The sequence below is a fragment of the Centrocercus urophasianus genome, unplaced genomic scaffold (genome assembly GCF_019232065.1).
Source record: "Centrocercus urophasianus isolate 14NV4802_14NV808 unplaced genomic scaffold, USGS_Curo_1.0 seq_24, whole genome shotgun sequence".
Lineage (NCBI taxonomy): Eukaryota > Metazoa > Chordata > Aves > Galliformes > Phasianidae > Centrocercus > Centrocercus urophasianus.
The window spans coordinates 4,696,111-4,713,028 of record NW_024884800.1 but is presented as its reverse complement, the minus strand read 5'-3'; the positions used below and the strand labels follow the sequence as shown (position 1 = coordinate 4,713,028).

The window sequence follows — 16,918 nt, the reverse complement described above, 5'->3', positions numbered from 1 at the left end:
CACCTCTCTTATGAAGAAAGGTTGAGGGAACTGGGATTGTTCAGCTTGGAGAAGGCTCTGGGGAGACCTCATTGTGGCCTTCCAGTACTTGAAGGGAGCATATAAACAGGAAGGGGAAGGGCTGTTTACGAGGGTGAACAGTGGTAAGACAAGGGGGAATGGTTTTAAACAGAGATGGGGTGATTTAGGTTGGATATTAGGAGAGTGGTGACATACTGGAACAGGTTTCCCAAAGGGGTTGTGGATGCCCCAACCCTGGAGGCATTCAAGGCCAGGCTGGATGTGGCTCTGGGCAGCCTGGTCAGGTTGTTGGTGATCCTGCACATAACAGAGGGATTGAGACTAGATAGATGACCTTTGAGGTCCTTTTCAACCCAGGCCATTTTATGATTCTGTGATTCCATGAGTTTATCCCGAGCACTGAAGCTGCTGCTGCAAAGAAAAATGGACTCCAACTATCTTAGTTTTTTTTGCCCCCCTTTTTCACCCTCCTTTTCACCCCCCAGTCTTTCAGTGTTACATTACATGTGAAACATCAGTTAGAGATGTTAAAAATACAGAGAATTTTCTGGTGGGTTTTAGAGGTGGTTTATGCAGTACAGTTCCCATCCTAACAGGATTCTCTTTGTCATTGTTCACCTGGTTTGAGCAAAATCATTGAGTTTCTTTCCGTTAGGAATCTCCAGTTCCACTGTCTTGATCTTTAATGTGGTAATACATCTTCAAAAATATCACTTCAAAGTTTTGTGGTTTTTTGGTTTTTTTTTGTTTTTTTTTTTTGTAAAAGAATTAAAATGGGAGGGTGGACCAGTTCCTCTGAGCATTACCTCTCTGCCTGTCTTGTAAAGCTAGGTTATTAGTAAATCACTGAACCATATTTAATTGTATTTCAGAGGTATCATGTTAAAACTCTCAATGATGAGTGACCTTATACATCATGAGATAGTTGGATTACAAGCTCTGTTGTTGGTGTAATTCACACCAGCTATTACAGAAAAAAATTTTAAAAATTTAAAAATTATTTAATCATTTTTCTGTCTGCAGAAATAATTTGGCCCTTCCCATCCCTGGTTGCTACCTCTACTGACTGCTGCCGTGAGCAAGAAAGCTGAATATCTTAAAGTTGTTTTTTTTTTTTTTTTAAGCACACTTCAGCTATGTAGATGTGATTACATTCAGATACTACTGAACAGTCTTCATTTTCACAGTGGAGTGCAAACATTAATTACTCCTCACAGTTGATATCACTGCTGTTTTGTAACAGGAAATTGGATATAGGGGGGGACTTTATCCATGGGGAAAAACAGGAGGGAAAGTGATTTCTGCCTGGGGCTGGCTCAGCTCCTCTTTAGTTTGGGGAAATGGGACCTCGTCCACCCATTGATCTTGATGCATGTGAGGCTTCTTATCGCTTTCTTCCTCTACCTGAAAGTCTCAGGAGCACAGTGGCAAGGCTAGCCCAGCTGACCATAAAAAAAGAGACAGTAATTCTGCCTGATTTAAATAACTGCCATGAATACATACTGCCCTGCATTGACCTGCTTGAAGTTATGTGACAAAGCCTCACATATATCTGTGAGGCATCTTGTGGCATTCTGCTCATGTAGAGTGTTATTTAGTGGACAGGAATCCGTGCCAAGTCTGTACGAAATTCTAGTCTGTAGTGCAAGCCTATTAAATTTCCACAGGGACCCTATTGCCAGGCAAACAGTCCTGCTTTGTTCAGACCTCAGGCTCCTTGGTTCTCTCAAGATAGTTGTATGAAACGTAGCCACACCTTTCAGGAAGTTGGATGATGCTTCCCAGTACCAGATTCTATTTTCAGCTGTTCCATACTGTGTTAATTTAAAAAATTGGTTAATTTAAAATCTATCAGTTTTCCCTCTCAGGCTGAAGTCTGTGGGAAAATTTCAGCTCTATCACTGCACTTGTTTTGAAGAATTAGACTTGGAAAATGCATTTAAACCGAGTCTTGGGATGGGAATTACTTCTGTCTCTGTAATATCTGAGACAAGAGATTGTCACTTTATCCTTGCTGGGAGGGAGGAGAGAGAAGCAAATATTTCTCTTTGGCGTGAGTTCCTGCAAATATCTCTGCAGGTATTCGATAAAAACATATTAGGATTTGGCAAATAAGGTTTTCTCCAGCTGAGTTTTCCTTTAGCAAAATACCTAGGCAGAATGTTTTTGTTTTTGTGGGGTTTTTTTCCTCCTTTCTCTCTGGGGGGAGAAGGAAAGAGAGGAGGATGGCAGCTATGGGGCAAGGGACAGGAATCAGAGCTGACTAGATGTCCTTTAAGGGTCCCTTCCAACTTGAATGACTATGATTTCATAAAGGGTGTCAGTGGGGATAGGGAACAGAGGATGCTGCTGGGGCAGAAGGTTTTCTTCTACAGGAGTGCACTTCTCCCTGGACACAACTGAGTTTCCTTAGTTCAGATGTGATTTTCTGCCTGGAACTCTGCTGGCCAAACAAATCTAGTAGTAGTTTGTGCAGAGAAGGATAAGCACTCAGTGGCATCCCTGTTGCAAACTCTCTGCCTGCATCAAGATTCCATTCTATATCATGTCCCTCCAACACAGGACATGCCGGTGTCCCAACGCCTGAGGTTATTTACTATTTACTACCTCAGGTTCAACTCAAGCAACCTTAAAACAAGAGAACTCAGCATAAGGCATGGGCAGAGGGAGGCTTGCACCTGAGCATGCAGTGGTGGCTCACCTCTGCTCCCAGTGCGACTATTTGGCTGTCTGGTTAAGCTCTCAAATAATGTGGATTTGTCAGCAGCAGCAGCAGCTGTAGGAGCTGAATGGTGGAAGAACAAAGTAGGAATTTATAATGTGCATATAATTGTAAAGAGAAGGATTTTTTTAGTGAGAGATCAGCAGTAGTGCAGAGTAATAATCATCTTAAAGGGTGACTCTAGAATTAGTTGTTATTTTGTTTGAGTCCTTTGAAATCACTTCCATACTATATAATTATCTTAAAATTTAAGTGCTTCCTGCAGTGATAATGTGTGCATTTTTGCATTCTTATGTAAATGCTTTAGCAGTTCCCAGTGTAGAATTGGAAATGCCATTCAAAAACAGGTAATGGCTGTGCAGTGTCTAGGGGAAGAAATTAATCTTTTTCTTCCACATCATTTTACAGTTTGTATTCTGTGGTTGTGTTTTCAGCTCCGACAGAAGCTGCCTTTCAACAATAAGCATCCAGTGATAGGATATGCTGAAGCAAAGAGCTGAGTTTCACCAATCTGAGTTTATAAAGATGAGGTGCCAGCAGCCAAACTCTTACATCCCACAGAAAGAAAACAATCTGTGCACTCAATTAATTTGCACTCAGACATCCTAGGCAAAGCTAGATATGAATAATTATGAAAAATATTGTGTACAAGATTATGAAGATATTATTAAAAAGTAACAAAAGATGCTGCCCAGGTGATGGATTTTATGTGATGTTGCTGAATTAAGTAAATGTGGGAAGTGGGTTTCCATCCCCAGCTTGTGTAGCTGCACAAGTGGCATGGACTAAAGCCCAAACCCAGCGAAGAGTTAGTTACCTGATGAGCTACAACTGCTGCCATACTCAAAGCTAATTTTATTGATGCTGATGTAATGCCTAAAGCAGTATTTGGTGTTCACCTGACTCCCTGGACCTGCCATGTGGGAACAAGGAGGGATATTGACAAGCTGCATTGGGAAGTTATATTCACCTTTTCCTAGAGCAGATTATTTTGCAGGAAGAAGGAAAGGAGCCTTTGGCTTCCCTGCCAGGAGAATGTCAGCTTGTGATACAAGGGGCTCACTTACACTGCAGAACCCATAATGGGGAAGGCTGTATTTGAACCAAAGCAGCAAGGCAAGAGTTCTGCATTGTTCAGAAGTCTGATGATTAAAATATGAGGTTTAAAAGGCACTGTGTCTCACTAAAAAGAGCTAGTGCTGAGATTTCAAAGCAGACTAGGAGTTCAACTGCGTACCTTCTGCTAGTTTCAAAGAGGTTTTTCTCAACCTTTGCTGGGCTGTTTTGGAAATTGACATAAATTCTTACATATCGTTCCCTTTTAATAATTCAGAGCTCAGTCCTGGAGCTCTAGCTCAAGCAAAGTCGTGATTCATTTCATTGGGAGCTTTGCCAAAATAAGACTGTAAGGTTTAGGGGCTGTTCCAGAGAAGGAAAAAGAAATCCCTGTAAATATTTCAGAGTGAAAACTATATCTTCCATGTACCCGAGGTAATTTCTTTCTGTTTCAATAGACATGCCAGGGCTGATCTGGGGCAAACCTCCTTGGCTTGGAAGAGAGCAGACAGAAATTCTCTTCTACTCAGTACTCTATTTCATGAACTCACTTAGCAAACCCTTTAGCAGAGCAGGGTCTTTGTGCAGACTCAGATCAGATTCAGCAGTGCTTCCCTTGAATCCTTCCCTTGCTGCACCTTCTTCCCTCAGCCCTTTTTTGCTGCATGTCATCTTACAGAAACAAAGGGCTGCTTCTAGACAGTGAAATGGAAGGTCAGCTGGTGGGTAAGTGGGAGGGCGATCGCCTTTTCAGATGGATAGGCTCACCTTTCTGCTTTCAGCTGCAGGATGGTTTTGCTCTCTGCTCTCTGGCTGGCTGCAGCCAGCTTGTATCTGCTGACTTGGAAACGAGATAACCAGATTTTAGCAGCAGGGCAGATCCAAGGCAGTTTAGATTCTCAAGGAAAAATGCTGGTAGTCTTGAGAAGCTTTGGACTTGCTTCTCAGATTCCTCTTTGGGATTCAGATGCTAAATGTTCCTTGACTCGAGCTCTCAGGGAATTTGAGTGACTTGCTGGTGCAGCCAGGGAGTGCTCGTTTAGTCACACTTTGCATTTGCTGTTTTGCTGCATCATTTTTTTTTTAATTTATTTATTTATTTTCCTTTGTGAGATAACTCAGAATGGCAACAGCTCGCCTCTCAAAATGCTGTAATGCAAAGGTCTGCAGGGCTTGGCTCATGGAGCAGCTGTTCCATGCTGATTTCCCAGAAATCTGTGATTGTAGCCCAGGCTATCTTAGGTTCGGGTTTTAAATTGCACCCTTCCCTGAGACATCTGGGTGCCTTCCAGGTTTAAATTAGCTTTAGCAGGGATCCGTGTCTCCTCTGCCGCTCAGACAGCAGCAGCCCTGTGTCTCCCAACAGTCTGGCTCCAGAATCATCAGTCACACAGCCCAGGGGCAGCAGGAGTGAGACACAGAATCACTGAATGACAGACCCTTGCAAAGTCTATATCACTGCATGGGAGAGAAGAGGAAAACAAAGCTTTATAGGCTTATCTCTGTGCTTTGGCTCCAGCTGTCTCTTAGAAGGAGAGGAGTTCCTATTAGCCTGTTCTAGAGAAAGCTTCCTATAAATCACTGCTGGAAAAAGGTTTGCACCCTTACCTTCACTGAGGTGTGTTAGGAGGACATGTAGCATTCAGCCTGGTCTGTTGCTTTTATTGGCTAGCTAGACCATGAAGTGAAGCATTAGAAATGTTTCTGCCTTTTGTGCTTTCTGGGTGTCCCTGTTGAGTAGCAATGATACATACACCAAAAAAAATATATTTTGGACACAGCTATGATGTTTGCAGGGACATTTCCCCAGTGCTGGGTCTGGGCTCTTCCCAAGGTTCTGCTGAAGATGGAGGTGGCTGCATTCCTGGAAATGTATGAAGCCACCCATTCCTCAAGCAACATGGTGCCAGCTTGCTCGTTAGAGCAGTGCTGTGCTTTAAATGCTAAAGCATTTAATGCTTTTGCTATATTACAGGCATGTGTGCTTCTGTTACCTGTGCCTGCTGCAGAGGATGTTGGGCTCTGCTGAGGTTTTTCATGTGTAGTGTGCTGGAAAACTCCTTTTAATGTGAGTTTCTATTAATCCAACCCTCAAAGTGTTGCTTAAAGGAGGGAATGTGTGTCATTTACAGAGAGAAATTCTATCTGTCCACTGTGTAATTATCCTTTCTTGGTGGGGCTTTCTCCTGATGAAACAAGTGTTTTCTTCCAGTCAGAATCAATTCTCACTGAAGGGTCAGTCGGAGATCTCATCTTCCTTGTATAATCCTTGATAATCGTGTTTTTTAAAGCTTTTTTTTTTGACATCTGAAATCTCTCAAATCCCACAATTAGGTTGCCATCTAATACAAAAATCCCTCTGAGATCCTCTTAGCAGCATATGCTCAATAAATAGCATAATTTCAGGGCGGAGGATTCCAAAGAGCATCGCCGCTCTATATCAAGAAGCAGGTTTGCCTGCCAGTAATGCCCTGGCACTGTCAAACTACTGAAGTTTGAGAAACATCCATCCATAGCATTCATGAATAAATGGATTGCAATAAATCAAGCTTGTTTGAAAAGGTCTCATTACCATTTGGTTATACAAAGATGCTACTTTGGTCGTCAGGTTGGAGTCAACCAAGTCCTTGAACCTGTGACCTGGTGAACTTAGAGGCCTTTTCTGACCGTAATGATTCTATTCCATGCTTAGTGCTAATTTAGCATATAAAGCCAATCTAAAGACTGCTGCATTCGGTTCTTTGCAGAGCATTTTGCTTCTTAAGTTTGGCAGTGCTGGTTGGTGCAGGTGGGGCCCTTCAGGCAAGGCAACCACCTGAGAGCAGTGCAGGCTGCACACCAAACAGTGGCAGACAGGACAAATGCCTTGTCTGAGAACTGGGGCCTAAGAAGATGCTGCTGACTGCCAAAGGATTGGCTAACCCTTGATGCCATCAATATGCATATATATTAATAAAATATACAGGCCAAATGGCAAGGCTTTGTGCAGAACAGATTCCAGGCTGACAGGGAAGCAAGGAGCTGTTTGATGCAACACTGCATTATTTCTTCTCCTGCAGCTCGTGCTGTTGTTTATCTTACATTCGCAGCTCCTCACAGGCAGTGAGCAGAGGCAATCTCTGGTATGCAGAAAAAGAGCTCACTCAGCAGCATCTGTCCCCAGGCGCTTCCTGGGGGCAGGTCCCATCTTTTTTCTGTAGTGTCAGTGAGAATGGAAATACAGGGGGGCTCCCAGCTGAGCTTGGCATGAGCTTTGCCTCCACATGTTTGACATCAGAATGGCTCCTTCCCACAGCAGTGGAAGATGCAGGGATCACTTCCACATTGATTTTATTTTATTTTCCCAGAGGCCGTACAGTCTGTCAACTGGCTTACAGGTTGCCACAGAAGCAGCATTCCCTATTGTCACCTTCCCCCAGGGGAAGAACTGTAGCACTTGTTCTGTTTCTTGCTCAGCTGTCCTTCCCCCCTCCACAAAAAGGGAGACTTTTTTTTTCCTCTTTCCTTTTTCCTGTAGTATTCAAGGAGCACCTGCTGCTAAAAGGGTAATGTCCTGGCTTGTAATTAACCAAACAGATTTAGAGCCTGCTGCAAACAGTGATTAGATTATTGTTTCTTCAGCACCCTCAGATAAATCTGCATGAATTCGTGGCTGACAGTCTGAAGGAGATTTCTTCCATCTCCTTATCCCAGGGCTGATGTCCTATATCTAGGCTGGAGCAGTAAATCCCACACTCTTCCAATTAACTGATTGATGTGAGTAGGAGGGCAGTGTTTGGTGCAGCATTCCTACCCATCCATCCTGCTGGACTTGGCTTATCCCAACCTGCTGCATATCCCATATAACTGGAAACTGTGCTTTGGGGTGGTAAGGCCCCAGCACACAGAAAGGTCATACTGCCCTTCTTGCCCTGTGCTCCCAGGTGATATTTAACAAATGCCAGCCACGCTACCTTGTTCTAGGAACAAATTAACCTGCAGTGCTGCCCTGCACTGTGCAGCCCCAGCAGCAGCATGGGATTCCTCCAGTGGCAGCAGTCATGTAGATGAATGCAAGTGTAATTGTGTAAAAGGGCTACTGGGATGGGATTGTGTTTTCTGTGTCAGCTGTTCTTGCCAGCTTGCAGATGGCTGGGCCATGACAGGCTGATGTCTCTTTATGTCACTTTCAGGAGGCACCACATCTGCCTTGTTTTGAGCGAGCTGCCTGTGCTTTGCACCTCAGAGCTGCTCACTGCCTGCTGCTGGCTCTCCCTTTGGGTTTGCGTATCACTGCCTCATCAGGGCAACAAATGGCAGCGGGTTGGCCATTAAAACAAGTGAGGTGCTGCAAGGCTGTCCTTAACTGGGAGCAGAGCACAGTCTCGGTACTTTAAAAGGACTTTTTCAGTTTGGGCTTATATATTTTTAAAGTAGTGCATGGCGCGTGTAAGCTGAGGACACTGCACAACAGCTGTGTCAGAGAGATTTGACAATAGCAGAATTTGATGTCAATTATAAGTGCTAGAAATCTGATTGCAATGGCTGGCGGGTTATCTGTGGAAATAATGGCTGTGTTCTAAAATAGGTTGCTAGCATTTTTGGGGCTTTCTGCTCTACTTCTGGGGGAAGAAAAGAGGTCCTATCTGCCTTCTGCTTCCATCACCACTCCTTTAATTTTTAAGTTTGGTTGCACTGATGGATCAGAAGGTCAGAAACACCATGAAATTGGACTGTATTTATCAGAGATACAAATTTAAAAGGTAGAGAACTTTTGTACGAATGCACATAATGAGGCTGAACAGCAAAGCCCATTTTACTTTGTCATAAGACCAGTGACTGGAAATATCTCTACCTCCATTACACAACTCAGTGGTACAGCCTCTTTTTAAATGTTGTGTTTCAGTTCTGGAAATGATAGAGGGGAAAAAATTGAAAGGATTCAGTGAAGGGTAATGAAAATGATTAGAGGCACAGAGAACTTTTCATATGAGGAGAGATTTAAAAAGATTAGGTCCGCTTAGTTAAGACAAGAGATGAATAAGCAGAGACATGATAGAGAGCTGGGAGGTAATGAATGGCACAGAAGAGGCACACTGGGTAATTTTATGTGCTGTTTTCCAAAATTAAAATCGGAGAGAAGAAAGCTATATATTAAATAAATAATAATTTAAAAAAAAAAAAAAAGTTTGCTTATTGTGAAAAACAACAATGGACACATTTTAAATGTTTTCCGCAGTGCTGAATTCAGCTATGGAAGCTGCTGTTACAAGAAGTGAAGATAATGAGCTTAGGAGAATGATGAGAAGGACAGAGTGCACTGGGGAAATCCTGAGCAGGCTGGGAGCAGAGGGCAGCCCTGCTCCAGCCTTGGGTAGGAGCAGGATTCACCCTGCTTCAGTTCATCTGCTTGACTCTGTCACTTGGGAGAGGGACCATGGGAAGCTGCTGCAGATCAGATAGGTCTGGTAAGGTCACTGTCCAGAGAATGTTGGCAGCACATACCCAGAGAAGAACATGAGATCAGAGTGTAGAAGCACAGAGAGCATAAGCAGAGTAGTTCCATCTCCCTTTTTTTTTTTTTTTTTTTTTTTTTTTTTTTTTTTTTAGTAACTGGAGACTACCTTACCCAGAGGCTATGTATGTTAGTGTCAAGAGACTTCTCTTTCTAAAGAGAAAGAACAGCTTTAAAAACAGATTGATACGTAGACTTTGTGTAGAGATTTTGCTGTACGTGTAAAGCAAGAAGAATTAGATGTGATGAAAAAACAGCTTCTAGGTAGTAGGGCTTTCTTACATATGCTGCTCTTCTCTTCCAGTCTGGCTTTCAGCCTTAAGATAACCCCCTGGGTGCTTGCTGCTTTGTGAACCTTCCCAAGCCTTACAAAGTAGGCAGTGTTTAGAGACTAGTTTCCTTCTACCTTACTAGAACTTCACTGATTTTCAATTAGGACTGGAAAGGCTGGTAGCCTAAAGCCACAGAAATTTTAAAAAGGGCAAATGCAAGCATTATAAGACATTAAAATATTTATGTAGTGATCATTCAGGAAACTGCAGGGGTTTCATAGAATCATTTGAGTTGAAAGAGACCTTTAAAGGTCATCTAGTTCAACTCTCTATTCTATGGATCCAGGATCATTAGAGGTGCACGTGCTCATCTCATTGCTAATGCGTTTAGGGGCAAAGTGGATGTTCTTTCGTATTCAGACCAAGTAAATTATATCTCATAACTCTATGGACCAGTTTAGGAATGGGGCATGTGCCTTGACATCTGTGAGGCATTCTCCAGGGCATCTTGCAGAACATTTAAACATCACTGTAGATGTATGCTAAGAAGATATATTTCCTCTGCATTATTCTGAAGTGTGACATCTTTCTGTATGTATCATGTGTTAGCTCTCTTGCCCCAGCTAAGGAGAGCTTTGGTTTAATCAACACGATTGTAGGGTTGAACTGTCACCGAAAGATGGGAACAATGATATGATCATGCATAGTTCCTATTTCAATTAAATTTCAGCACTCTTTAGAGTCATTGAGTCTTTTCCCTGGGGTCATCAGGCAGTACATCCACTGCATGAGCTGAGCACGCTGAGTGGTGACGCACCACACTTTAAATAGGTATTTATTGATGTGCCCAAATGGCACTTAAAATATCCAGGCAAAGATAACTTGGACGAGTTTACACAACTGAGTCACTGACAGGAGTAGGAAAAAAAGTAAAGACCAAAACTTCAGCCTGTAAATCTCAGTGTATGTGATTAATGTGTTTTCTACTCAGTTCACTGCATGCATTTTTCCCTGAGTTGTGCCTTTGATTTGCTGAGCATGGGAACAGTGTCAAGGGAATAATTACAGGATCTTTTCAATGCTTTTCTCATATGTTCAGAGAATGCATAGTGACCACCTAAAATCCCATCCTGGAGATGCTGGAAATCCAGCTTCCTTGGGCTCCATTTTATTCTTTCTGGAACCTTTGTCCTAAAGAAATCTACACCACTGAGGTTTTTGTGCTTCACTTTATCAATTCCTGCTTATTACAGCATCCTAGGCAGTTCCATGTGCTGGAATTTGATTTTAGATACCTTTGACTTTGCATTTTCCAAGTGGGTTCTCACATAGACAAAACAGCTGAGCACTTTGCTGCATGCAAACTGGATTGCAGATTTCCTCGTCAGTCCTATAAGACCTATGCGTGGTAATTACACTGTGAGTTGCTCCCACCCAAACCACAAGGATTCCTCACAATAGGTAAATTGAAGCAAAAAGGGCAATTTTGTGGCACTGCATCCTGTCTGTGGGAACTGACATATATATCTGATCCAGAATAAATTATTTCAGGTGGATTATAAGCTGCTGTCACTGTTGCAAGCAGATTTTAGTGGCCTTACTTCAGAAATAACAGCTACTTTCTTCAGAGAGTGATCTCACATTGGTGATCTAAAAGCAGCTAGTTCTGATAACATAAAAATAGAAGTATTCACATCTTGTGCTGTTGGCATCACTGCACGTTACAGGGTGAAGATACAGGGGACACACCCTGGAACTTCACATGCCGAGATGGAGGACATCAATCTCTTAATAAGAAAAGGCAGGCTCACTAGTGCAGAAAATCACTACTCAGGAGCCTTAAAGTGGCTCCTTCAAAAATTCATGATTATAGAATGGAATCCTGGGCTATGGTGTAGTCCTGCAAGAAATAAAGATATGGAGGGGAAAAATAAAAAAAAATCTATGTTCAAAATGAACATAGAATTCTATGTGAGAACACTCTCTAAGTTTTCCATATACCCAGTGCTTTTCCTAAATACTTTTCAAAGTTTTGGGTTGGTTGTGGGTTTGGTTTTTTTTCATGCCACCAATACTAATTCCATCTCAGCAAGTTATAATAGCAGCTGCTATTGGTAGCAATAAAACATGCTACCTGTAGCAATATACAGAAATTTAACAAACTCAGTATTGACCCAATGACTTAAGTGTGCTGCTGTGTAAAGCATTTGGTCATGTTCCCTGCTGACAGCATCCACAATGTAAATGCAATATGCAATTGATAGCGGAGAGCATGCATCTTTGTCCTTCTAATGCATGCTGTGTGTACAGCCATCCTGAGAAGAGGCTTTCATTGCACGATGCAACCTTGCAAACTTTAAATATCTTCATTTAAAGCGGGTTCCACACTCCCTGTCTATGGGGAGTCTGAATTCCTGTATTACAATCATTTGAGGCCGTGATGTTTAATATTCAGTCCTGCAGTGTAGATGGCTGTGTTGGCTGGTAATTTTAATGGTGTTTGGCTTAAGTATGGCTTTTGCACAATTAGAGCAGGTAGAATGCCAGGGTTGCTTTTGCAGTATTTTAGCTCTCAGCTTTGGAAGATCTATAACGCAGTTCTTGTATGAAAGAGACTGGATTATTTTAGATGTAATCCAGTCAGCTGCCTGGAAATACGGCCACTCTAAATGCAAGTTACAATGCCTTTTTACTATATTTTCATATACCAAATATTCCCTTTTTTTAAAAAAATGTTTTTCACGTATCTAATGCAGCTGCAGAACTATTCATGCAGGAACATTTCAGTAGTTCAGCTCAGAGTCAAGAAGCAGCTTCTGACAGTTCATCCTGCTGCTTACTTAAGCATGGCTGAGTCACGACTACAGTGAATCCAGCGCCTTCTTTAACTCTTATTTATTCATTCATTCATTCATTCATTCATCGTTAAGGGTGCATGTGTGAGGGGCTTGGATGAGTTCAGTGTACTGTCATGTAGTGCCATTATCCCTGACTGCTGAGGTAAGCTGAGACTGAGATACTCTTTCACACAAATACCTATTTTCTCTTCTGTTTTGTGTAGCAATATATTCATAATATTTGACACCTCAGAATGCACTTCATTTTCAAGATATATTTCCTTTCAGGGCAGCTGAAAGGAATTCTCCCAAGAATTAGAACTCTTGAAGATCTCCCAACCTTAACTTGCCCTTTCTCAATGCTCTATCAAGTAACTTATCACCAAAGACAACAGAATGGCCATTGTGTAGCTGTTGCTCTGCACTATATTTTGAACTGATGTGCTGATAGAGGAGCCCTGTCCATGCCCAGTTGGGTTGGCACATAGAATCATGAAGTCATAGAATCATTAAGGTTGGAAAAGATCTTTAAGATCATCTAGTCCAAACATTCCCCTAGAACCAGTAACGATTACTGAACCATGTCCCTAAGAACCACATCACTTGCCAAACTCAGAAGACTGTGTTTTAATTGCAGTACCCCTAAATCAAGAGTGCATCTGCCAGCATTCCTTAGTGAAAGCTTTCTTCTGCAGTTCCCCTTCCACATTCTTTTTTTAATGAGTAGAAAAGGATCGTATTGTGTTAAATAAAAGGCAAGTGATGAATGGGAACAAACAACTGCAAAACGTGAGCAGCAGCATGGTATTTTGGTTTAAGCAGAGCAGCCATGTTGGATCACTGTTTTTTGGCAAGGAGAAAGCCCTTCCTACTGTGCAGCACCTTTTTGAAGCTACAGCCATAGCCTTGGAGTTAAGGAGAGGTCAATAAAGAAGAGTGGGTGGGCGCTTGTGCCAAGGCATTTAGGTTGTCTGCTGCAGTAGTGGAAAAATGGGAGGGAATTTGGCCTGGTAACTGAGCATGTTATTGAATGGTGTCTGTGTCTGCATCCCACTGTTCGTCGCAAGATATCTTCACCATGGTTGTTACTACTTAGCCACGGGTTGCTGCAGGGAGGGGAGGCTATCTGTGGTGCTTGTGGTGATGCCCATTTGGGTTGGTGGGCATGAGCAGGCAGTGTCCAGCTGTACTTGAGCAGTGCTGCAAGAAACTCATGGTGAATTCCACCACGAACCTCATAGCCAAGAGAAAAATCAAGTGCAAATGAGTTTTTTAGCATCTGCTTCGAGGGACTCGGCTACTGCTGCTTGTGCTGAGGTTAATTTGCTTCTTAGGAGAGCTGGAGTAAACACTGTGGATCTGTTTACAATCTGCCCCTCTGCTGCTGCGCACAAGTGGGGCCTTTTTTACCCAAAACAGCTCCAAATTACTGTACATAAACTGTAATCATCTGTCAGGAGCACTGTAGTTTTCTATTTTGCTGCTAATTGGATGATACATTGGCAATAGTCTTTGTTAACATGGCTAGCACTGGGCAGGGTACAATGGGAGAAGGCTTTTATTTAGAAATGTTGCTAAAATACACTCACTGTCTCCATTTGACAGCAATTGAAACCAATCGTCAATTAACTAAATAACAGCCAATTAGTTTGAAGGAAAAAGGAAGAAAATTGCTTACTTCTCATTCTTTGTTGAAGCAAATGCCAGTCAGAGGATGAGAAATTTTTTTCTTTCTCCTGTGAGAAGACAAAATGTGAAAAGATATGCAGAAAAAGTACTTTTTTTTTTTTTTTTTAAATAAATACCATCTTTTTCTCATACAAGAATATTTCAGAAACTAGATAAGAACATCTTAAGATCCTGAGACATTTAATTTCCTGTGATTTTTTTTTTTAAATCAGAATTACAATCATTATGCAGGCACAATATTTCTTCCTTTCCTTTGTGCTGCTGCCGGATACTTGAGCACAAGGACAGCTCTGCAGAAGCTAGCTGCGTGCACAAGAAAAGCCCAGCAAACAGCCATGGCTGCATAAGCAGTGTTGGGATAGTAATAACGTCTGCATCACCAGACCAAGCCCTTCATCTTTCATATTCCATATGGTTTTAGGGGTCCATAAAATCATGCTGAATCGTAGAATCATTAAGGTTGGAAAACACCACGAGGATCATCAGGTCCAACCATCAACCCATCCCCAACATGCCCACCAATGCTTGTCACTCAGTGCCACATCATAGCTGAGACCTCATCAAAAGTTATGCTGCTACAAAACTTGCAGCACCCAGAGACCTCAGGAAGTCATGGAGTGGTTCCATCAGCCTGGCATTTTGGTCTTAGCTCCATCCCATGTTTCATGCCTGCATCCTATCCTGCTTAGAAATACAGAATCATTAAAGTTGGAAAAGACCTCTAAGATTATCCAGTCCAACCGTCAACCCATTGCTATCATAAATGGCTAATAGTGCCAAAAGGTACTGACTGGGTGAAGACCACTGCATGGTGAAAACCAGAGGATCAAGGCTCTCTCCTGGTTTGCTGTTCCTTATGTTAGCTGTTAGCTCAGTATCATCTCCTCAAAAAAAGCAGTGCAATTCAACACGAAGGCTAGCTCTTGATTGTACATGCTGTAAGTGCAATGCCATTTAGCTCATGCCTGTCCCCAGGCAGAGGCTGATGTCTGCAGTGGGTCTCTGACAGCAGATGATGCACTGAGCAGAGGAAGAGCAAAGCTTAGAGCAAAGAAGCAGCTGCTACAAGCTGCCTTAATATTGCTGGGTTAGTAAAAAACCATTTACTCATCGTAGCCTGGCTTTGAATTTTTATTGCACTCTCCTCCTGAGCAGTTAAGGCCAGAAGTTAATGCACAGAGGCATTATGTGGCCGTGCTATTTGCCTGCAAAGCTGGACTGCAGCAAGCCCCATGGGGCTGCCATCAGGACCATGCCTACTAGATAGCCCTTAGTTGCATCAATTGTTATTTCTTCACTTAGACTTTTTGCTCAGTGTCCAAAAAGATTTTATTCTGCTACTTTGAGCTGCTTGCAGTGTCGTTTCATGGGATTCAAATTGTGTTAGTCTGTTGTTAGTACTTCTAGGCCAGTGTTCTAAATTGGATAGCAGAGGGTAGGAGGTATGTTCTTTTAATTGTCAGAAAAGCAGTTAATATTGGATTCTTTTGTATTAACTGATGGGCGACTCTGCATTGCACGTATTGATCTTTTACTTTCTTGCAGGAACATTTTACACCTGAATGCAAGTTCAAAGAATCAGTATTTGAAAACTACTACGTAACATATTCTTCAATGATCTATAGACAGCAACAGTCTGGCCGGGGTTGGTATTTGGGTCTTAACAAGGAAGGAGAAATAATGAAAGGAAACCACGTGAAGAAAAATAAACCTGCAGCACACTTTCTTCCAAAACCATTAAAAGGTAATTTGTTGGCTTTGCTCCATCTACCTGAATTGACTTTGTATTGTCAGGGATGTTTAATTGCCGCGCATACATATTTGAAGGGTACAGCTAACTATATAACAAAGGTATAATATTCTGTAACGTGCTCTCAGTCTAACCTGCTATTTTTTATGCTTCTCTACATTACTTCTGTCTTCCTCTCATCTAACTAGATATATACATTAGTTTCTTTGTGCCCACATTCCATAGCATCTCTGTTACATCTAATGAAGGCTTTGCTTGGAATAGCCCAAGCATTTACACAGCCATTACCAACTTGCTGTACATCTCGTCAATCTGTGCTATGTATTACAGGATGTTTGTCTGTTTTTGTCTGGGATAAAGCTGCAGTGTGCAGTGCTTATTTAACCACAATTAATGTGGCATCATCATGTGACATTAAAGGTAATAATGCATGTGGCATACATATCTTGCTGTGTAGTAAAAGGCAGGAGTCCTGGAGCATCTGAATCAGTGCTGTGCTCAGACTCGGATTCTTCTTTGGTTAATGCAAAGTGAGAAAATATCTTCATGGTTGTGTTCTCCAGAAAAAGCTTCCACGAGCTCCTCCTTTGTGGGCTCTTCACTTCTGGGTTACGCTGTTAAGACACCTTTTAAGGCAGTGTCATTCTGAAATCAGAGGGGATATTTCTAAGGTGCACAGCCTTGGGTGGGTTCCAGACTAGCTTGGTAATCTACATTTAGGAGCAGCTTTTAGGCAACTGACGCTGAGGTTGATCTTCATTTGTGTGTATGAATGCAAAGGAAGCAGAAGGCTGAAAAACCATTTTCACACTCTTCAGCTTGGTCTGTATGCACAAGTAATAGGCCAGATCACAGCTGTTAGCAGTGCTCTTTCACCATTAGTAAGGAAATGCTGATTTATATCAGCTCGCATCTATCTTGCAAAGCTTTGCAAGCGCAGCGGGTAGGTGGGTGATTTAACTGGGAGAAAAGGTAACTAGGGTTTGGTTTTTTTTCCCCTCTCTAAAATGTCATTCCCTTTAAGAGGAGCTTGGAATTTCTTAGGGTGTTCTGAATGGAAGCTGTATTTTTTAATTC

General features: G+C 42.2%; 1 protein-coding gene across 2 annotated transcripts in view; it reads left to right on the top strand.

The window, feature by feature from the left end:
• The window catches only part of FGF13 (fibroblast growth factor 13), a 213,162-nt gene that overhangs the window by 191,629 nt on the left and 4,615 nt on the right, over positions 1 to 16,918 (top strand). For both annotated transcript variants that reach the window (XM_042825069.1, XM_042825070.1), the window contains one exon: positions 15,637 to 15,835. In XM_042825069.1, the coding sequence (XP_042681003.1) occupies positions 15,637 to 15,835 (199 nt within the window). The remainder of the gene's footprint in view (positions 1 to 15,636; positions 15,836 to 16,918) is intronic.